Source organism: Stegostoma tigrinum, chromosome 40 (genome assembly GCF_030684315.1).
Source record: "Stegostoma tigrinum isolate sSteTig4 chromosome 40, sSteTig4.hap1, whole genome shotgun sequence".
NCBI classification, from domain to species: domain Eukaryota; kingdom Metazoa; phylum Chordata; class Chondrichthyes; order Orectolobiformes; family Stegostomatidae; genus Stegostoma; species Stegostoma tigrinum.
This window is the reverse complement of record NC_081393.1, coordinates 11,351,211-11,374,238: the sequence shown is the minus strand read 5'-3', so window position 1 is coordinate 11,374,238 and position 23,028 is coordinate 11,351,211. Positions and strand designations below refer to the sequence as shown.

Sequence of the window (23,028 nt, the reverse complement as noted above, 5' to 3'; positions counted from 1 at the left end):
AAAAGGACATAAGTGAATTAGAAGCAGCTCGATGAAGGATCACTCAACAGAGCCCTGGAACAAGGGGACGAACTTAACAGGAATCTTTTCGAGTGCAGAACAAGGGATCCCCTCAAAATAGATAAAATTCTGAGGAAACTTGACAGGGTGAGTAAAAAAAAGACAGATTTTGAAAACAAATGGATTCCTATTTAAGGCAGAGAATGAGAAAGGTTCTCTGATGATCAGGGTTCTGAAGAATTAACTTGCCCAGTGAGCAGTGGAGGCAGGGTCGCTTAATATCTTAAAAGCAAAAACAGCCCCTTTCTTAACGAACAGGGGAGTGAAAAGGTCTGGGAGTAGAGACAGAAATGTGGAGTTGATGCCACAATGACAGCAGTAATGATCTAATCACAAGCCAAAAGAGGTTTATATTTTTTAACAAAGGGGAGATTAAAAACTTTCGAGAAAATGCACTACTCACTGCCCTCTGTTGAGAAAATCTTGCCCAGCCACACAATCTTCCATTCACAAAAGAGGAAAATGGAACACAAGAAAACAGGTCATCAATCAGTCTCCTTTCACAGATACAAACACTGTTCTTGACACAATTGCTACCCAGGTGAATAAAATCCAGCCCAGTATACAGGCAGTACCAACATGAAGTAAACTGCATGCCAGTTTTCAGGTGCAAACCTCACATTGATTTTGCATCCCCTTTCGATGTGCTTTTTCCCCAAACACAACACGTGGGGTGCACGCCTATGAATTGGGATGAGTTCTAACGTTACAGTGAACTGGAACTAAATTACAATTTCCAAAGGAAAGGGGTGACAAATTGCTTTCAGTGAGATTGTAAGATGGAGACTTTGATGTGGTTGTGTGGTGCACTCTTCTCTGTGAATTAACTTGTCTTTTTAACGACTTGAATCTGCCAGCATTAACGTTACAGCAAGCAAGGCTGCTCAGAGTAAGCCACACTGTCCAGATTCAAGCTCTGCCTCCGAAGTAAATCTGCTAATTTTGAGAAAATAGAAGCCATTTCCTCAGGCCCTGGTGCCACACTGTTGAAAAAGATGCGGCTGCGCCCTCCCTCTGTGTGGAAGGTACAGCAATGCGAACAATTCCCTCACGAGAAGCAGGCTCTGAAATGGCCACGTTTCCTTGACAACACAACTTGCTCATTATCTGTTCGTATCTCTCCTGCTGCCTTAGAGCTGGGGATCATTTTGTGCACTGCAATACAAATAATTCTGGCCTGATTTATCTCAATTGTTGTTTATGTGCGGCAGGAGCTGTCAGCACGCAGAAACTGTGTTGTTGCTGTGAAGGGGAATGTGAGTGCATAAAAGCTGCAGCTTGAGAAAATACAAACCAATGTTTTATCAGCAGTGGTATTCAAAACTGTTCAGTGAAGCAACTTCTTCTCTTGTCTCTGAAAATTCATGCCTGTTAAGCTCAGACTGTGTTATAGTTCACCTGAACACCTTCCTGCCCTCAAGCCATTCCAACTCCCCATGGAGTTCTAATTTGAGACTGGCTTTTCTAAACATAACTGCAAGAATGGATTTACTCAGGAACACTTCAGACAATACTTTAGTTCTCCCAGTAGCCCACCATCTCGCCTGAGGTACATTTGCTCTGACATTTCCTGTCCAAGTTGCAGTGTCATGACCCATTTCAGGGCCTATCAACCTAAGCGAAGTGAGAGCTTGGAATCAAAAGGTTATCAGTTTCTTTCCACTGATACACCAAGTGAAGGAGTGTTGCGTTCCCAAAAGGTACTATCCTTCTGATCAGGCCTTGCCTGCCCTTTTAGGTGGATGGACAAACGTTCCAAGGCACAATCTCAATCACAAAAGTAGAGTTCTTCTCAAATGTTGCAACCAATATTTTTGCCTCAAGTAATATTACAAGATTATTTTCTTTTCTACTTTCTGATTGTTTACGGGAGTTTGCACTGTGGAAATTCCTACATTACAGCCAATAAATTACCATTGGGACATAATCAGTGTTGTGTCCAACAGCACTTTACAGGTAGGCAAAAGGTGTGCTGTTTAAATGCTGATAATTCTCTGTTCCTTTCTCTCTTACCACCATACACACGCACACCCCAAGCTCTGCCATGTGTTTGAACTGGGATGCCTGCAGCTTATACTTTCTCATGGATTGACCCCGACTTGGTTGAACCCTAAGAATGCTGCACTTTTTTCACATGCCATCCCTGTGTCAGCTTGAACATTACTGAGTAGATTCCCATCCGCTTGGCATTGCAACCATTCACAACAATTGGGAGCACCCAGAACAATTGTGAAAACCCAACCAGATCTCTGCCCTTATGGTAAGGCAGCAGATTTCTTCCTCTTCATTTGTTGCATCCTGCTGCTTAAACCAAGCTTTCCTAACAAGAAGCTAACTTATATGTCTATACACAGCCATCTGCTAGACTTGTAACTGAATTTTGTCACTTCTCATTGAATCATGAAACTATTCAGCGTGAACAGATTTCACACTCCTGCCTCATTACTCACCAATATTGGAGTGTTTCAACAACCGACAAATTCGAGCTTCCCTCTCTAACTTCTGGTGGTCTGCAAGAGAACAGAGATAAATAAATCAACAGAGAATTGGAGTACAGGAACTTTGCATTTCTGAAAACAACAGCACTAAACTAACCGTAAATTCATTTGATTTTGATGGCAAAAGAAATAGTTGAAAAATACTTGCAATTACTTTAGCCGCTCAGAGAAATACTAAGGAAGAAACAGAGCCATTATAAACTAAAAGCAAAAAATGCATTCATAAACAGATGAAAAAGAATTTTAAAAAAACCACATGCCACGTTATTGTTAGCCCAACAAAACCCAACTTCTCTCGAGGTCACTATTTTATTCTAGAACTTGCTTGGACTACTGCCACCCAAAATAGGAGCTAACCTTTTGGCTCTCGAGCCTGTTGTGGGTTTTTTTGACATTTTCTCTTTTCAAGTTCCTCACACTTGACTGTGCAAGTTGCAAGAGTGAAGCACACTGTGGGTCTGGTGGCACATGGTGGGCTAAGGATGGCAGATATCCATCCATGAAGAAGATCTGTGAACCAGATCATTATTTCCCAATTCCACGGTGGCTATCATGGTTGACACCCCTCAAAGTGGCTTCATTTTCCTCACTTAAGAATTGAATGTAACTTCCACCTTGAAGCTGCTGCGGTGGAACTCAAACCCAAGTCACCATGACTTTAATCTGGGACCCATGAATTCCAGCTCCAGTGAGAAGGCCACTACGCTGCCAGCTGCCATCCAAAGATGCGTAGGTTAGGTGGATTGGCTCAGCTGAATTACTCTGCAATGTCTATGGGTGTGTACATTCTGTAGATTAGCCATGCTAAATGTGGGTTACGGGAGTAGGGTGCTGAGGTTGGGTCTGGGTGGGATGCTCTCAGAGTCAGTGCAGATTCAATAGGCCAAATGTCTTCCCTCTGCAAAATTGGGATTCTATGATTTTCCCCAATCTTAACTAAAACGTGACCATCTTGCAGTCAGCATTCAGTTCATCAAATTTGCCATTACCAAACTTAAACCATCTTTATTCAAATCTCAGTGAAAGCGGCTTAGGCCGCATCTCCATCTTTAAGATGGAGATCTTAAATCTTTAAGTGCAAATGCAAGTGAAGACTCAATCGATCAGTGAGGCCAAATTGGCTGAGCAGTCTCTTCTGTGCTTCATTGTCTCTGACAGAGAAACTGAGTGAATGAAAAGAGGTTGCAATCAAATTACATAATGCTCAATAAACAGAAGATTCAGGGCGCACTGTTAGCAAATATTTAATCATTCAAAGGATTGTTTGAAATAAAAATTAAGTCCAAATCATGAAAACTGCAGCTTTAAGCAGTATGCTTTATGATACAGACAGTTAAAACAAATCCTCTGCACAGAATTCATGTTGCTCCCACATTGATTAGTGATTTGACAGTCTAACAGTGATTAGATTTCAGCAGTACTGTACTGCCTGCGCAGCACTTCACAACCTCCAGTAGTGAAAGGTACTACTTAAATCCAAGTCTGCTTCTTTTCACCGTTTAGACACCATTTCTGCTTTCAAACAGACAGCTCCACTCACACATGAAACATGTATTCTGAGTAACAGGGGCCTGTTCAAGTTATGTTCTGGGATTTTGCAAACTGTACATAGGTCCAAACCTGTTGTGGGAGAGTCTGCGACAACGTCAGGTTGAAGTTTCAGGCCTGGAGCTTGACTTCAGCACCAAACGTTCTGTTGAAAGTCACATACTAAATGTCAATCTGTTTCCCTCTCCACAGGTGCTGCCATGTCTGTTCAGTGTTTCAAAACATTTTCGGTTTTTATTTCAGATTTCCAACACCTGCAGCACTTTGCATTTCCATTAGTGTACAATTCGGCACTGGGTCTCTTCCAGCCGTGCTACCTTGAGGGAACTAATCTTCTCTCTGATAGGATTTTGTTTAGACTGCTTTACCTTGCCTAATCTCATTGCATTGTGCTGTTTTTGATTAATTATCAAAGCAAATTCTTGCTCTGCTTAGCAAATGGCTCCAGCTCTCATGAATTCACTTGGATTCAAAGTGAAATTTCACCTTCACTTTGGAGCACACCATTACAACCGTCTCTTAAATATTCAACATTCCGTGAACTGCTGTTCTCACCGATTGACACAAAGGCAGAGACGTGAAACACTGTCTGTTTCTCCCACCGTAGATACGGTCTGTTTTGCCAAACGTTTTGTTTTTTTTTGAAATTACATGCTTCCAACATCTGCAATCTTTTGATTTTGTCCAAATCCCTTTTGTGAAGGTATTGTTTACAATCAGGCTTCAAATGGATCTCTTTAACATGGGCCAGCATGGGCTCTTGTGGTGCAGTGGTAATTCCCAGACCTCTGAACTAGGAAGCCCAAGTAGAAGCCCAACCTGCAGTGTGTAATAACCTTTCTGAACAGGCTGATTAGAAAATATATCAAAAAGAAGTGGTGGTACAGTACAATCCTGAAAAAGTGCTACATAATTGGAAAGAAGGCACCCATCACCGAAATAGACAAGGTGGACAGTAGTTATAGAAATGAAGTAGGTTCGAGAAATAGGGAGATTTAAAAACATGCTGATGTTAACGTTTCACTGCTGCACTAAGAGAGTACTGCAGCGGGCACAGGTGCCAGCTTTCAGGTGAGCTGTTTAATACAGGATCCCATGGGCCTGAGCAACTAGCTGTCCTGTGCCATAAATCTGACAAATCAAAAGTCATTTACTGGTTGCAAAATAATAAAATGTGAGGCTGGACGAACACAGCAGGCCCAGCAGCATCTCAGGAGCACAAAAGCTGACGTTTCGGGCCTAGACCCTTCATCAGAGAGCTCTCTGATGAAGGGTCTAGGCCCAAAACGTCAGCTTTTGTGCTCCTGAGATGCTGCTGGGCCTGCTGTGTTCATTCAGCCTCACATTTTATTATCTTGGATTCTCCAGCATCTGCAGTTCCCATTATTACTGGTTGCAAAATGCTTCCAGGTTTCCTGAAATCACAATTTAAAAAGCTCAGCAAGTTTCTTCCAATGTTAGCTTCATGCTTGCTGATCCGATCTTCAAAGCCTCGGAGGACAGTGCTGTGAGAAGCCTTTTCAATTGTTTCCAAGGGTTTTATGATACATAGCTTTTAGTTTAACACGCAGTTTCACAATGTTATGCAGCCCTGCATGTTAACAATCAATTCTGTGGCAAATGTTGCAATGTTAAAACATGTGAATGTTTTCCACATTAAATTATCCACATCTTTTTTACGTCAGTGAATCTTGTGATGATGCCAACTTAAACATTCTGAAATCAGCTCACTGTTTTCTTGATGCAAGTCCCAAAAGGATGCCACAAATATGCGCTAAAACGGCTTCGGTGACCCAGCATCTTGTTGAATTACGTTACTCTGTAGTTACAGGAGATCAGCTGATGAGGATCATGACAGCCTGATGTGCCTGCACTTAAGATTATTTACAGATATCATTATTCCAGCCTGTACCCTTATTCTTTCATTACAAACAAAAACATCCCGACTCCGGTGGAGGGTCTTCGTACTAGATTGACTGAGCAACACTTTGGAAAATACCGAAGGAGTGAAAGGTACTCATAGTTCAAGAGTTCATGAGCTAGCAGATGGAAATCAGAAATTGCAGTACGTTGAGAAAGTGAAGCCATGGCCTAAGGGTAAGCAAGGTAAGTACAAAGGAGAAAGGAATAGCGGATGATGCAGAGATAGTAGGAACTGCAAATGCTGGAGGATCTGAGATAACAAGTTGTAGAGCTGGATGAACACAGAGGCCAAGCAGCATCAGAGGGTCTTCAGAGGGTCTACACCTGAAACGTCAGCCTTCCTGCTCCTCCAATGCTGCTTGGCCTCTGTGTTCATCCAGCTCTACACCTTGTTGTAGCAGATGATGCAGACTGGTTCAGGAAAGAAAGGTTTATAAGATTGATTCCTGCAGCGGCAGGTATATGACAAAACAGTGGATCAATTTGGTCCATATTCACTGGAGTTAAGAAGAATGGAGGGTGAAGATATTTGGGGAGGGGGAAGGGGTGTGGTGCATGTCTTACAGAAACCTATAAAAATCCAACAGGCCCAGACAGGTGAAATACAGGAAGAATGCTCCTACTAACTGGGCAATCCAGAACCAGGGGTCACCCTCAAAAGATATGGTGTGAGCAATGGAGGTCTGAGATGAAGAGAAATTTCTTCACACAGAGTGGTGAGCATGTGGAATTCTTTGCAACAGAAAGCGATCTCAATGTCTCAAGAAGGAATCGGGGTGGGGGTTGGAGGGGGGAAACAGTAGCTAGGGCAGCATGGTGTCTCAGTGGTCAGCACTGTTGCCTCACCATGTCAGGAACCCTGGTTCGAGTCCAGCTTTGGGCAGCTGTCTGTAGGCAGTCAACACATTGTCCCTGTATCTGCATGGGTTTTTCGCTGGGCAGTCTGGTTTCCTCCCACAGTCCAAAGATGAGCATGTTACCTGATTTGGCCATGTTAAATTGCTGAGAGTGTCAAGGAACGTGCAGGTTAGGGGGCTTAGCCATTGTCAATGCAGGGTTACAGAGGTATGGTTGGTCTGGGTGGGATAGTCTTTGCAGGGTCACTAGATTGTCTGAAAGGCCTTTTTCGCACAGAAGGATTCTATGAATTAGAAATAGTTCTTAGGGCTGAAGGTTTAAAAGGCTACGATACTTTAAACAGCAAACATTTTAGTAACCAACACCTATGGTACCAGATAGCCAAAGAACTGCCAATCCTGGAGGCTGAGATAACAGGGTGTGACACTGGATGAACACAGCAGACCAGACAGCAGGAAAGCTGTTGTTTTGGGTTGGGACCCTTCTTCAGAAATTTCAACTGAACTTTGAGACACCAAAAAATCTCAAAAAATCTCTGTAAAAACACCAACACACTACCTGAAATCAACATACAATCACTCAGTACAGATAATTCACCTAAAACACAACACTTGTGTTTTTGTGTGACCTCGTGAAACAGAAAGTCACGTTGCGAGGAAATTGCTTAACTGTACAGTGTAAAGCTCGCGTTATCCAAACAGTGACACAGCCAATTTGCATTAACGAAACACATTTTACAGCAGAAATACCTCTGAGGATTAGAAATGTAATGTGGGGGTATTCACATCACTATTATTATTTATTTACAGCACAAATACTTGGACATTATGGGAGATCGCTACATTTGAACCATGCAATTTTTGCTAGTTTATCAACACTGCTGTTAAAACAAAAAGTTTGCTGAACATTAAAGCACAAAAGTGGGAACAAGATTCAGAGTTAGAAGATCAGCCATGATCATGCTAATGGACCAAATGGCCTCCTCCCACTCTCAATTTCTGTTTCTAAAAGGGCAGGATGAGGCTCATGTGCAGATTAAAAAATAGCAAAGGCCGAATGGCAATTCACTGCTGTACATTATGTATAATTCTTGCCCATCTATCACAGCAGAGCATGCACTACCCTGGGTGCACTCTAGGGAAGAGATGTTTCTATTGTTTTTTAGACAAGGACAGTTCTTTCCAGCGTCCTGGGCTGTTACCATCCCTTAAAAAGCATGACAAAACACTTTCAGCTACTCACCGTGGAGAGAACATTCCACAAACAAACTGGCCGCTGTGTTTTCCTGCATCACAACAGTGGTTCCCACTCACAACCACTAAATTTTGCAAAATACAAAAAACTAATTAGGAGGACTAGGCCATTGGCACCCGCTCCCAAAGCTTGCTCTACTGTTCTCTGTGATCATGTCTCATTTGACAGTGACCTCACCCACATTCCCACCTGTCCCCAATAACCTTTCAATTCCTTCCTCAGCACAAGCATACCTCTGCCTTCAACATGCTGCATGACCCTTCCTCCACTGCTCAATGGCCAGAACAGCTCTACAGATACTAAGCTCTCAGAGGAAAACAAGTCATTGCAATCACCATCTCGAATGAAAATTTATGAAAATCAAATCACTCAAGGATTTTGTTTCAGTGGAAACTTTCACTTCTTCGTCTTCTGATGTGTCGGACTCATGTTGCAAAATGGGACTACAGGCTTTGAATGATCACAATTTACATCCAACATTTGCAAGCGAGTTCTGGTTTAACCCAGAATGCTCTGAATGCCTCAACTCTACCATGCTAACAAGACTGGAAGAGGAGCACCGAGACACACTTGTCTAAAAACCATTAACTTGGCATTCTACTCCAATTTTTTCTGTGCTGTTGACACTATCTATTTTCCAGCCTTTAAACCATACTCAACTGCAAGTCAGCTCAGAAACTTGGAAGGAACAAATGCAATATCAAAGATAACATCCAATTCTTAGCAAATCCTACCGAGCCAAGAAGACTGCATTTGAGGTCATTATTTTAGTTTGGTGGAATTTGAATGAATTCTTAAATCTTACGGAACAAAAGCAGAATATAATAGTGCTTGTATTTTCAGAACAAAATGTGTGAGTGATGTCACGTGCATCCGGACTTATTCCCTTTACTTCCTTGTATGTTCGTTGAACCAAAAGTATTTAAACGTTCACAGAGAGCAGGAACTGCAGATGATGGAATCAGAGACAACGCAGTTTGGAGGTGGAGGAGCACAGCAGTACAGGCAGCATCAGAGGAGTAGGAAAGCTAATGTTTCAGAAAAACCGAAGCAAGGTCCCGACCGGAACGTCAATTTTCCTGCTCCTCTGATGCTACCAAACCTGCTGAGCTCCTCCAGCTCCACACTGTATGTAAATGTTATCTATCCCATGTTATGACTCTTGAGAAACCACAGCCTCAAAGTTCTCCTTTTCCAGGGACGAACACAAAGACAAGAGAAAAAAAATGCATTACTGAACAGCCCGGATTCCTCTTCAATGTGAACCTATGACTAAATGACAGTAAACAGACTTTTACAACAGAAAAGATGAGACATGACAAAATATGAGGCTTTCCACAATATGAACTGCTTTGCCACGAGACCAGAACTAGGAGAGACAATTTATCAGCTTTCCACATCCGCCCAGATAAGAAGAATTTATTTCTTTCCAAATGTTGCAAGACTTTGGAACTCATCTCCCCAACCAGCAGAGGAGGCACAGCCAGTGAATATTTTTATAGGTGGGCAGGAGTAGCATTCTTGATTAACAAGGGAGTTGCAAGTTATACAGTTGGGTGAATACACAATCTGGTCAGATATGATCTTCTTGAGTGACAGTGGAGCATTGAGAAACCAAACTGCCTTCTCCTGCTCCTATTCATATGACTGGATGGTCAGTTGAGCATTCAAGTGGCTGCGCCCTGACCAACTTAACCAGCTGAAAATCTGTTTTCACTGTTGGCCCACAGGGCAGACTCAGAGGAAGGTGGGGCCTGTCATTTTCCTCCAACTGAAAAAAGTAAACCTAAGGTGGAGGCAAAAAAAAACTGCAGATGCTAGAATCCAAGGTAGACAAACAGGAGACTGGAAGAACACAAGTCAGGCAGCATCTGCAGGAAAGGACCAGTGTTTCAGGTCTTACCCTTTTTCAGGACTGGATGTCGGGGTCAAGGCAGCTGCAGAACAGGGGGTGGGGGGAAAGAGGCGGAATGGTGGTGACAGGTGGACACTGGTTGTAGGTAAGACCTGGTTGGTCGACAGGATGGATGAATCTGGTTGGTGGGTGGAAGGGAGGCTCAGAAGGTAGAATGGAAGGGAGGAGGTGGGGCTGGAAGGGAAGCCAGGAGATGGGTGACTCAACAATGTTGAGTCCTCCAGGTTGTAGAGTCCCCAGGTGGAAGGTAAGGTGTTGTTTTTGAAATCTGCATTGCAACTCGCTGTGATGCTGGAGGAGGCGAAGAAGGAACATTTTGGAGGGGGAGTGGGGCAGGGAGTTGAGGTGGGCAGTAACCAAGAGGTTAGGTTGGCTGTTACGGGCCAGGCGAAGATGCTCAGCAGAACGGTTACCTCGTCTACATTTGGTCTCACTGACGTTGAGAAGACCACATCAGGAGCAAGGATGCATTAGACTGGGTTGGAGGAGGTGCAGGTGAAACTGTGCTGCACACGGCAATGCTGTTTCAGGCTCTGAATGGAGGTGCAGGTGGTGGTGTGTGGGCAGGTGTTGCATCTTTTGGAGTAAACCTCCCCATTTCCTGGTGGTGGCAAGAGACAAGGCTAAGTGAAATGAGGCAATTCCAATTTTTATTCATTACCTGTTGGAGGTGAGATGGTTTTTCAGCACTTATTGTAAATGAGGCTAGACCGACCATGTGCTGACACACAGCTCATTTCCAGATGAATGGGCACCTTGCACTAAAAAATTAGTCACTTTACAGAAAAATGCGCAAATAAAAACACACGCGAACCGACACTTTATGAACATCACACTTCCACCAAAGTGAAATAGATTACTCATTCTACAACTGTTGCTGACTACACTGAGTTTACACAAACAAACAGTCCCCCATTCAGCGATCAGTGATCATGTGACTGGCCCACACTTAGCTCAAACATGTACAAATTTAGTCCCGCCCTGAACCATTTTCTGGTGGTCCCTGACTAGCGACGAACATGGTTTCTGATGCGTCAGTGCCAAACCAAGGAGCACACTTGCTCAATAAGCCAAAAAGAATGTGCTGAGTTTCTTCTGTAATTCGGTGTCCATGTACACAGATCCTTGAAAGTTGCCACCCAGGTTGACAGGGCTGTTAAGAAGGCATACAGTGTTTTAGCTTTTATTAATAGAGGGATCGAGTTCCGGAACCAAGAGGTTATGGTGAAGCTGTACAAAACTCTGGTGCGGCCGCACTTGGAGTATTGTGTACAGTTCTGGTCACCGCATTAGAAGAAGGATGTGGAAGCTTTGGAAAGGGTGCAGAGGAGATTTACTAGGATGTTGCCTGGTATGGAGGGAAGGTCTTACGAGGAAAGGCTGAGGGACTTGAGGCTGTTTTCGTTCGAGAAAAGAAGGTTGAGAGGTGACTTAATTGAGACATATAAAATAATCAGAGGGTTAGATAGGGTGGATAGGGAGAGCCTTTTTCCTAGGATGGTGACGGTGAGCACGAGGGGGCATAGCTTTAAATTGATGGGTGAAAGATATAGGACAGATGTCAGAGGTGGTTTCTTTACTCAGAGAGTAGTAAGGGAATGGAACGCTTTGCCTGCAACGGTAGTAGATTCACCAACTTTAGGTACATTTAAGTCGTCATTGGATAAGCATATGGACGTATATGGAATAGTGTAGGTTAGATGGGCTTGAGATCGGTATGACAGGTCGGCACAACATCAAGGGCTGAATGGCCTGTACTGTGCTGTAATGTTCTATGTTTTATGTAATATGCCTCTTAAGTAGACGAACGTCAACAATTTATGCTTGTTTAGCAAAATCTCAAATTATCTTGATACAATCATCAAAAATCTTCGAAGGTGCTCTGCCACCACAAACAAAATCTTTTGGAATACAGTTCAGAGGATCAGCACAAAACAGCAGACATTAAACTCTGCCTGATCTCACCCCACAATCACCATTTAATTAGATGCTTTAATACTGTTTTCTCAATTAATCGGAGACGGTCAATGCAATTCATCCTGCGTGCTGAGCACTGATGAGTTCCAGCTGTTAAATCCACCACAGCTCTGTCAAACCCTTTTGTCCATATTTTGGCCTACAAACTCTCATCAACAGGGCTGATACCCTCTCAATTTCACAAAAACTTGCTCTTCAAACATCAAACAAAAATAAAACATTTGCATCTGTAAAACAGCTTTATTATAAACAATATTGTGAACCGACAAAATTTGACTCTCAGCCATGAGGAAGGCGTCAGGGTCTAGACAGTTTGAAGCAACATTATCAAGGAGAAAATGCCTGTCCTCCATGCATTGGTCAGCATTCCCCATCATGCTCACCAACTTTGAGCCCTAATCCTGGGAATACTGGGCTGATGCAATTTTGGTCTTTTGCACATGTGTGCTTTTAAATGCACTTACTGACAGCACTGTTTTCAACTGCCTGGGACTGTAGCTCAGGAACTCCCTCCTTGTCTAAATTTCTCGTTTATGAAGGTGCTACTTGAAATTCACCCTCTTCTCTCCGCTTCTGTGTCTCACTATCAAACTTAGTTTGGGAACATGGTTTTACACTTGGAGAATATCTGATAATGTGAATGGGAGTACATTAGATTCGATTAGATTAGATTACCGACAGTGTGGGAACAGGCCCTTCAGCCCAACAACTCTCACACCGCCCCTTGAAGCATCCCACCCAAATCCATCCCCGTTCCCCTATAACCCACATTCCCCGAACACCACGGGCAATTCAGCATGGCCAATCCACCTAGTCTGCACATATTTGGACTATGGGAGGAAACCAGAGCATTTGTTGATGTTGTGATAAGACACTACTTAAGTACAAATTGAGCAAGGTATTAAACTGGCAGCACATGCGAATTACTGCAATTCCCAGCATGTCATGAGCATCAGCTATAGTACATGCTTTCAAAGTGGTGCAAGTGAACAGATATCGGTGAGCATTGCAGAATCCACCCTCTGAATCTTGGTTAAGCTACTCATTGATTTACTGCACCAGTGAACGGTGTAGCTTGGATTATCCAATGATCCAAGACATGGTCACACTGTGTCAGAGAGACAAGACAAGATAATGACAGGGCAAAGAGTAACATGGTATCTACAACCAGACTGGAGAAGTCCGACAGAGACGTACAGGTCACAGACCCTGAACCAGTGACTCCAAACACGAAGGGATTTCGTTTTTGATCATTTCTCTTTCAGATTTCATGCTCTCTTCGATGAAAGTTTCCCGCAAGACATGTTCGTCAGAACTATTTTTAAATTTCCTGGGAGTCGCTGGTGCAGCAACATCAGGTGAAGTGGAGGAGAGGCAGCAACATGTAAAATCACTTCAACAGCTACCAGAAAAACATCCAGGTCTCATTTTCAGACTGTGTGCGCAGCCTTTTAGGAGCAGCTTCCCAGATTAGTGTTGCTGATGGCATCCATTGCCAGTCCTGAACGGCAAGGCCCTCAGTGGGGGCTAGCCAGGTACAGTCATCCCCTGAGAGTGGGCTCTCAGCTCAACGAGTACAGTCGGGCTAGAACTGTTGGCAGAAGGAGATGCAGACTGGCACCAGAAAGGGTCATGAGGCTCACATTGCACCTGAACTTACAAATGAACAATGCTCCTGCTCAAACGGTCATGGAAGGGTCAATCCCACACAACAAATAGCTCAGCTGACCCTCACAGTCATCACCAAGCTTTCTGGGGATTTTGCCAATTTGTCACTTTGGTTGAGGATACATGCAAGAGAGGACAAGCAGGACAAGATGAGTGCTGATGAGAAAAACCAAAAAGGGCAGGCTTTCCGTTGGAAAGCTCTACAAGTGGCATGTCAGCTCACTGCAAGACCAGACTCCTGCAGTGTCAACTCATCAGGCTTCGTAACAACTGAAAGAACACAGCCGGAATTTCATTTCAAGCAGGATTTAATTAACCTTCACAGACTGGATGTCAACAACACTCTATCAAATCATGCACAACATGAAAGATTCATAGATGTTTTCGGGGATAAATGATGTCACAAAAATCATCCCAAACAGCACCAAGTCCACCTACTCACTGGAACCTTTCAATCGAGTTAAATGTTAATGCCTTTATTTGATTATCATTTGCACTGAGGTTGAGAACAAAGCATGTGATGGACAAAATTGGGCCTGCGGCGCCCAATTACTTAACTGATCAGGACAGTCAATGTACAGCCGTGAGAAAGAGCCTGCACAAGCACATTGTTCAGATTTGCACAGACCGCATCCAACAATTCTGAACCTCTTGGTTTCTCTGGATCAACTCACAGTTCACTTGATTCTCTCAACAGATAAGCACATATACGTGTGCCACAATACCCACCTGTTTAAACTCTTCAAAATACACAAATAGTCACTCAGGGCTTTCCTCCAAACTGATTAAAAAAAAAATCATTCTTGTACGATTTACAAGGAACTGCAGTCAGAATATAACTGATGGTGCTGGATAGTTCAAGAAATCTGTGGCTCACCAATTCTGGCCTCGTGAACAGAGCTGGGTTTTGGTATTCCAACACTGACGGCCCTGCCTTCCGGTACCTCCAGTCTCTCAAACTCTCCACTTTCAAGACTTTCCTTCAAACCCACACCATTGACTGGGCTTTTGGCTGCATTACGTCAACTTTTGATTCAGTGAGAAAACAATAAACAGGAAGAGGAGACGGACTATTCAGTCCATCCAGCAGGGTGGCATGGTGGTTAGCAATGCTGCCTCACTGCACCAGGGACACAGGTTCGACTCCAGCCTTGGACAACTATCTGTGGTGCTTGTGCATTGTCCCCGTGTCTGTGTGGGTTTCCTCTGGGTGCTCCAGTTCCCACCTACAGTCCAAAGACATGCAGGTTTGGTGGATCAGCCACAGTAAAACCAGTGCCGTACTGAGCCGTGATGTGCAGGTTAGGCGAGTTAAACACGTGCGGCTGGGGTGGGGGAGTATGCCTGGTTGGCATGCTCTTACATGTTTCAATAACATTATCTTTTATTCTTCTTAACTGCAATGAATATAGGCCCTGATAAAGAACTGAGTGCCCTGGATCAAAGGATGCCTCAAACACGTTGTGCAAGCTCTTGTTCCCAGGATTCTTGTCGCCCTTACCTCATGTACCCCATAATGAACAGTTTGTTGCTTTGGTGCTGTAGAAACTCTGGCGCCAGAGTGCATAATGGTCGAGGATCACAGTTCCGCACGCTTGAGTCCCTCTCAAGAATTCTACCTGCTGACATCCTCTTTAATCCCATGGAACTGAGTTTAAAATAAAGCTTTATGCTTGCTGTTTTCTGTACTTTTGAAATGCATAATCCTCTGCACCAGGAAACCAAATTGTTAGGTAAGCAAATGAAGCAGAAGTAGTAGTCAAGTTCAGCTGGCAGATGATTAAGGTAATCCATTAAACGACCAGGAATCTTTAAAAACAAGCCAGGATGAAAATTATTTTGCTGCAATTTTAACCAGGTCTGCCAGGAGAGTAACAATACAAATAATGGCCCAAGTTACGTTGACAAATTGGTGAACAGAAAATGTGATTTACTTCCAGAATAGAAGTGTGCTCGTCTGAAAGAAATAGTGCCCAACTGTACTTTTTAAATGGACAGCTACGAAATGCAACTTAAAAACACAATAATCGCTTGTCAGTTCAGGCAGTGGTGTTCTTTGGGAGCTGTGTGAAGGAAATGCAACTGATGTAGAGACATGCCCTTGATTGGGCAGAATTTGCCATCAAATTAAAACTGCTCTTTCTGGGCAATGATCAATTATTCTATTCAAACCAATGAAACTTGTCAGGTTAGAAATGTGACAGTTCAGAAGTCACATTCGGAACAGGTGAATACATCCCGAACAGAGAGCATTCACATGCAAAACACACTTGCGCTAATGGCAGAAGACAAGATGAGCAAGTCTTCCCAGTTTCAGTATCAGTATCAGTTGTATTTCCGAAAGACTTATCAAAAGCAGAGCTGTGAAGATTACGTGGCCAGAAAATGTGAGACTTGCTCCATGGGCCCTCCCCGACCGGATGGACTCAGCTGGTAGGCACAATGTAAGAGCTGGGCTGCAAGAATCAGAAGGCAAACCCCTCCTCCCCCCCAACCCACCTCTAGCCTCAGTTTATAAAGCAACGCCAAGCCAGGGTCGTACAAAAGGACTAATATGCAGAGATGGATCCTGGGGAAGTGGGTTTGCCAGTGGTGACCGTTACCTCAGTCTACGGATAAAGGAAATGCAAGTAAAAGCATCATGCATTGCCCAATATCATCAGCCATCAAGAAGGGAGTGTATTAGGAAAAGGCAAGCAAGTTCAGCTCCCACAAAGGACATCTGGTGAAGAGGTTGGGTTTTCAGAACAAATGCAATGACTTCCATGATCCTTTCCTTCAGATGCCAAATAGTCATTCATAACAACATGCCTCTGTGGCATCTGAAAGTTCGACTTCTGGCTTGAACATCCAGTACCGTAACGGCTCAGCCATCAGGTCTAGCACGCAGATTTGAAACTGCACTTGCGTGCATGTTGGCCGAAAAGAAAAATGAGAGTTGATCAGAACTGCAATGTTTCACACAGGAACTGCTGACCCACACACACACACCCTCTCAGACTCAAACACACACATGCACACTCACAGCTATGACCAATACACCAAGACACAGGTCATTTTAGGGCCTTGCAAAACAAGAAGAGATTAGGTAGATTGCGGCCCTTCTGAACCTCGCTGCTTTGAGAAATTTTTCAAACTGCCCACTTTGAATGAGGAACTCTGTTCACTGATCGCTATTTGTCACAAAACAGATTAAGACCACAGGAAATCCCAATGTTATCAGTCAGAAAACATTCAGGGCGGCACGGTGGCTCAGTGGTTAGTACTGCAGCCTGACAGTGCCAGGGACCTGGGTTCAATTCCAGCCTCGGGTGACTGTCTGTATGGAGTTTGCGCATTCTCCCCATGTCTGTGTGGGTTTCCTCCAGGGTGCTCTGGTTTCCTCCCACAGTCCAAAGATGTGCAGGCTAGGTGGATTGGCCGTGCTAAATTGCCCATAGTGTTCAGGGGTGTGTGGGTTATGGGAGGTTGGGTCTGGGTGGGATGCTCCAAGAGGCAGTGTGGACTTGCTGGGTCAAGGGGCCTGTTTCCACACTGTAGGGAATCTAATCTAATCACAATCCGAAGACAAAATAAACAAGGCCCTGCAGAGGAAGCATCCTTTATCTGTGCTGGCTCTTTACTGCAGTAAACTGAAATACTGCTCTGCTCTTGGACCAGAACTGTATTCTTGACTCCACGTGAAATTTTTATCCACTTTTCTATTCCGCGATTCAACTGCCTGGACCTTGACCACTACCAATGACAAAGTCATTCATTCATTCAGTACGACAACCAGTGGATAGAGAAATAGATACACTGCAGAGAATAACAATATTCACACAGCAATGAGTAAGACATGAAAGGACATGAACAATTCCAGGTGCATGCACTAAGAATAGGGAGTATGAATCATAGATTGTGCAGTTGAGAGAGAAAGGAAATCAATGTGATAGACAAGGGAGAACAAAGGAAGGCAGGAAGAAGAGAGGAAATGCAGAGGGCGGGTGGTGGCAAGAGTCAGTGTGGGATGTAGGAATGGAAATATAAGAAGGAAAAGTGAAGGCCAACAAGGAGGACAGGCCATTAAGTGCTGATTTAGAATTGGAACATGAGGCACTGTGTGGTTAGCTGAAGAATCCTTCACTACATCACAGATCGCATTGCAACTTTGAGCTGTCCACATTTCCAACTTGCTCGATATTCGGTTTACATTGCAGAAATAGCACTGACAGCAGCAGTTAAAGCAGCACAACCATGAACCAGGTTCACTGCCTGACACCAAGCTGACTGGCTGATGGATATCAATACTCTGTGCAGCAATCCAATACTGTCAAGCCTGTCAAACAGTCTGCACCCCATGATAATCAGGTTAAAAATAAACTCTGGGGAAATGTCTTATTATATTCTGATTGCTAAAAATATCCCTGCACTATCCAGGTTGCAGACACTTTTACAGTGCACTGCACAATTCCAAACAATGCGGCACATTCTCACTCCAAAGACAAAGGCTCTGAAACAGCAGCACAAAAAAACGGCAGGCTGCTAATATGTTGGTATCAAGGATGCTGTATTGGAAGCTTGGTCATTGGAACAGCAGCTTACCCATGCACTGGGCACAAAACAAACTCTGAATCAGTGACAAGATTCAGGATGGGAAAACTAAGAACTTAAACTGCAACTGCAACAGAACCTCAACCTGAGCTACAAATCTTCTCAAAACTCGCTCGCAACTGTACAAAACGCTAGTGCGGCCTCATTTGGAATATTGCGTGCAGTTCTGGTCACCCCATTACAGGAAGGATGTGGAAGCATTGGAAAAGATGCAGAGGAGATTTACCAGGATGTTGCCTGGTCTGGAGCGCAGGCCCTATGAAAAAAGGCTGAGGGACTTGGGTCTGTTCTCATTGGAGAGAAGGAGGCTAAGAGGGGATTTAATAGAGACATACAAGATGACCAGAGGATTAGATAGGGTGGACGGTGAGAGTCTTTTTCCGAGGATAATGACTTCAGCTTGCACAAGGGGGCATAACTACAAATTGAGGGGTGATAGATTTAAGACAGATGTCAGAGGCAGGTTCTTTACTCAGAGAGTGGTAAGGGTGTGGAACGCCCTGCCTGCCAATGTAGTTTAACTCAGCCACATTAGGGGCATTTAAACAGTCCTTGGCTAAGCAAATGAATAATGATGGGATCGTGTAGCGGGAGGGGCTTAGATTAGTTCACAGGTCAACGCAACATCGATGGCCGAAGGGTCTGTTCTGTACTGTATTGTTCTATGTTCTATATTCTATGTTCTAACAATTGACTACAATCAGCTCAAGCATACAAATCTGATGATGTTGGCGATAGAACCAGCAACTTTGGCCTGGTGAGTCGAATTTGTCCTGTCAGTCACACCAGACTGCAAAACAATGGCTCAAACCCCAGTGAAATAGGGCAGGACGGTCACTACACAATCAGGGATCCTGCCTTTCAGATGATGCATTCATGCCTTTGCAGGGTGAGGAAGTTCATCAGTCTGGGGACCTAACTCTTCAATTCTGCCCAAGAATATTGTTGTAAAAAATCCACATGCACATAATCAGATTTGGGCAGACTGAACTGTGTGAAGCCCAAAGTTCATCATGAGACCAGCCAGTGAGTGAAGGTGAAAATAAATTTCAGTGAATTTCTACAGAGCCGAAGAAGAGGGAGCAACATTTGCAATTGAGGCAAAAGAGGAGAGTCGGGATGGAGCTGGCAATGTTCTTATCCCAGTATATCGGATTTAGGATGGAGGTCAATTCCCTGTTAAACGATGATCCCTGATCATGTGATTTATGCTATCAACTCCAGCTCTACTGCATTACTACCAGTAATGTTATAAATACACCAACACACACTGTCGCCTTTCCAAATTTTTCATCCTCCTCACCATCACAAATACCAGACAGTAAGAGGTCAGTCACTTCTGCACCCCAGTTAGTGTGCAGCTGTCCTGCATGGAACACATGGCAGGAAGCATCACAAAGGTACAGCTGCACTGCATGAGGAGCATTGGACCTCACAGTAAGACCAAGTCCACGCTGCACTGTGGGCAGTGGCTGTTCCCAACAACAACTGCCTCGAAAGCAGCAACCTACTGCTGTATCTGCCAGATTATCCAAGTTAAAAAAAAAACTTCACACTGGCTCAAAACCCTTGGATCCTCACCTCAGTTCATTACCAAGTTTTCATTTGCACATCGTCCAGCAACTGTTGCAGCACAGCTTCAGCAGACTGCCAGATCCAAATATGCCCCAAATTGTTTGTGACTGTAAAAGCAGGCAATTCCCTTTTTAGTTATTTTCGTGGACTGCTCAACAATCTCCTCTGCAAGAAAGCAGCAAGTCAACTTTTGCAATCTTTGGTCAGTTCAAACTGTTTGGTGAAAAAACACGTCCTTTTAGGCTTGGCAACCGTGGTCCCAGCCAACAGGCAGAGCTACATCGAGACATGCCACTCACATCCACATTTTGGAATGATTACTCACAAACGCAATCTCAATTTGTCTAAAATCAATGTTATATGGTCCAGGACAGACAGGTAGGAACCAGCAATTTCTGAAGCAATGAGAGAACGTAAAATCTAAATATTCAACTCTAATGTAACCAGCCATGGTGAAATGGCTGTTCAAGGGCTTTTACACATCAGTATACACACAATGTCACACAGTTACTGTCAATTTTGTTCACAAAGCGTACTCCCAGACACAAACTACTTATTCGCACCTAATTACATGATTACCAGTCACAAAGCAGGAGGGTTTTAACTTCACAACGCCAAGAGATTTTACACACAACACTCCAATCATCAAAAAGCATGCCACTCAGTGCAATTCAATAAATATATTTCAAGTCATATCCAGTGCTGCTGTACCAACAATCCTTGAACTTGAACAGGCGCAGAGACTTCAACAAGCATCAGGCATAATCATCTGAGATAATGGGAACTACAGATGCTGGAGAATCCAAGATAATAAAGTGTGAAGCTGGATGAACACAGCAGGCCAAGCAGCATCTCAGGAGCACAAAAGCTGACGTTTCGGGCCTAGACTCTTCAGAGAGGGAGATGGGGAGACGGTTCTGAAATAAATAGAGAGAGAGAGAGAGAGGTGGGGGGAGGCAGACCAAAGATGGAGAGGAAAGACGACAGGTGGAGAGGAGAGTACAGGTGGGGAGGTAGGGAGGGGATAGGTGAGTCCAGGGAAGACGGACAGGTCAAGGAGGTGGGATGAGGTTAGTAGGTAGGAAATGGAGGTGTGGCTTGGGGTGGGAGGAAGGGATGGGTGAGAGGAAGAACAGGTTAGGGAGGCAGAGACAGGCTGGGCTGGTTTGGGGATACAATGGGGGGAGGGGATGAGCTGGGCTGGTTGTGTGATGCAGTGGGGGGAGGGGACGAACTGGGTTGGTTTTGGGATGCAGTGGAGGAAGGGCAGACTTTGAAGCTGGTGAAGTCCACATTGATACCATTGGGCTGCAGGGTTCCCAAGCGGAATATGAGTTGCTGTTCCTGCAACCTTCGGGTGGCATCATTGTGGCACTGCAGGAGGCCCATGATGGACATGTCATCTGAGGAATGCGAGGGGGAGTTGAAATGGTTCGCGACTGGGAGGTGCAGTTGTTTATTGCAAACCGAGCGGAGGTGTTCTGCAAAGCAGTCCCCAAGCCTCCGCTTGGTTTCCCCAATGTAGAGGCAGCCACACTGGGTACAATGGATACAGTATACCACATTGGCAGATGTGCAGGTGAACCTCTGCTTAATATGGAAAGTCATCTTGGGGCCTGGGATGGGGTTGAGGGAGGAGATGTGGGGGCAAGTGTAGCACTTCCTGTGGTTGCAGGGGAAGGTGCCGGGTGTGGTGGGGTTGGAGGGCAGTGTGGAGCGAACAAGGGAGTCACGGAGAGAGTGGTCTCACTGGAAAGCAGACAAGGATGGGGATGGAAAAATGTCTTGGGTGGTGGGGTCGGATTGTAGATGACGGAAGTGTCGGAGGATGATGCGTTGTATCCGGAGGTTGGTGGGGTGATGTGTGAGGACGAGGGGGATCCTCTTGGGGCGGTTGTGGCGGGGGCAGGTTGTGAGGGATGTGTTGTGGCAAACATTGGTTCCCACTGGGCTTAATCACTGTCTACAGTTACAAGCCCGTTCTCAAAACACACACAGCCAGAAGATTTTGTTCACCCAATTCTAAAGTATGGTAATTCTCAGCTCGGTCTTAAACACTTCAATTTGACCTTTTGAAGGTTTTGACTCCAGGATGAAGTCGGTTCAAAGAGCTTTGCTGATCCCAGTGGCCATTTAAACCAGCAATTCTTGGAGACTGTATCAGAGATAATAGGAACTGCAGATGCTGGAGAATCTGAGATAGTAAGCTGTACAGCTGCATGAACACGACAGGCCAAGCAGCATCTTGGGAGCAGGAAAGCTGACGTGTCGGGATTGTTCACCTTCCAGAGTTTCATGCAGCCCACAACAAGAAATAATGACAGTGCCACAGATTTTGGGCAGCACAGTGGCTCAGTGGTTAACAAATCTGCCTCACAGCACCAGAATCCTAGGCTCAATTCCACCCTCAGGTGACTGGCCATATGAAGTTTGCGCATTCTTACCACGTCTGCGTGGGTTTCCGCTGGGTGCACCGGCTCCCTCCCACAGTCCTAAGATGTGCCGGTTAGCATGGCATGCAAAATTGTCCATAATGTCCAGGGCTGTGCAGGCTAGGTGGGTCAGCCATGGGAAATGCAGCGATATGGTGGTGGGTGGATTTGGGTGGGATACTCTTCGGAGGGTCAGCATGGGCTCAATGCACTAAATAGCCTGCTTCCACCCTGTAGGGATTCTATGATTCTAAGTGGGGGAAAGGAGGAACAGAATATTTTTGCCCCACAGGTCAGCAGGTTCTTCAAGTGCAAAGGAGTTAAAGGCTGTTCAGAGTATACAGGAAAGTGGGTTGGCATCCAAATCAATTCAGGCATGATTTGAACAAATGGCAGAGCTGGCTGAGGAGGCTAAAAAGCTGACTCCTCTTTCTCGAGCGTGAAATGTAACGTATCTGACTCCTCAGGGTGACTTCCTACCCTGGCACTCGAAACTCTGACAGCCTGTAAATATGAAACAGGCTGTAGTCAGCAGGAATAAAAACCAAGGTTAAACTCATTTCTACATCTTCACCGAGAACAAGAAAGGAGGTGAAGGGGAATCAGAACAGAGCATCAAGATACAGTTCAGAATGTTCCCGTCTGTTCACATGTAGCTTGAAGGAGTGGGGTGAAGTGAGTTAACAATGCAGAGGCAGGCCTGCCTCATGACATTGGAGGTGATTGT

At 44.6% G+C, this 23,028-nt stretch overlaps 1 protein-coding gene across 39 annotated transcripts in view; it reads right to left on the bottom strand.

Annotated features, from left to right (window-relative positions):
* The window catches only part of LOC125448018 (calcium/calmodulin-dependent protein kinase type II subunit beta), a 246,823-nt gene that overhangs the window by 154,289 nt on the left and 69,506 nt on the right, over positions 1-23,028 (bottom strand). For all 39 annotated transcript variants that reach the window (XM_048522902.2, XM_048522904.2, XM_048522905.2 and 36 more), the window contains exon 3: positions 2,511-2,570. In XM_048522902.2, the coding sequence (XP_048378859.2) occupies positions 2,511-2,570 (60 nt within the window). The remainder of the gene's footprint in view (positions 1-2,510; positions 2,571-23,028) is intronic.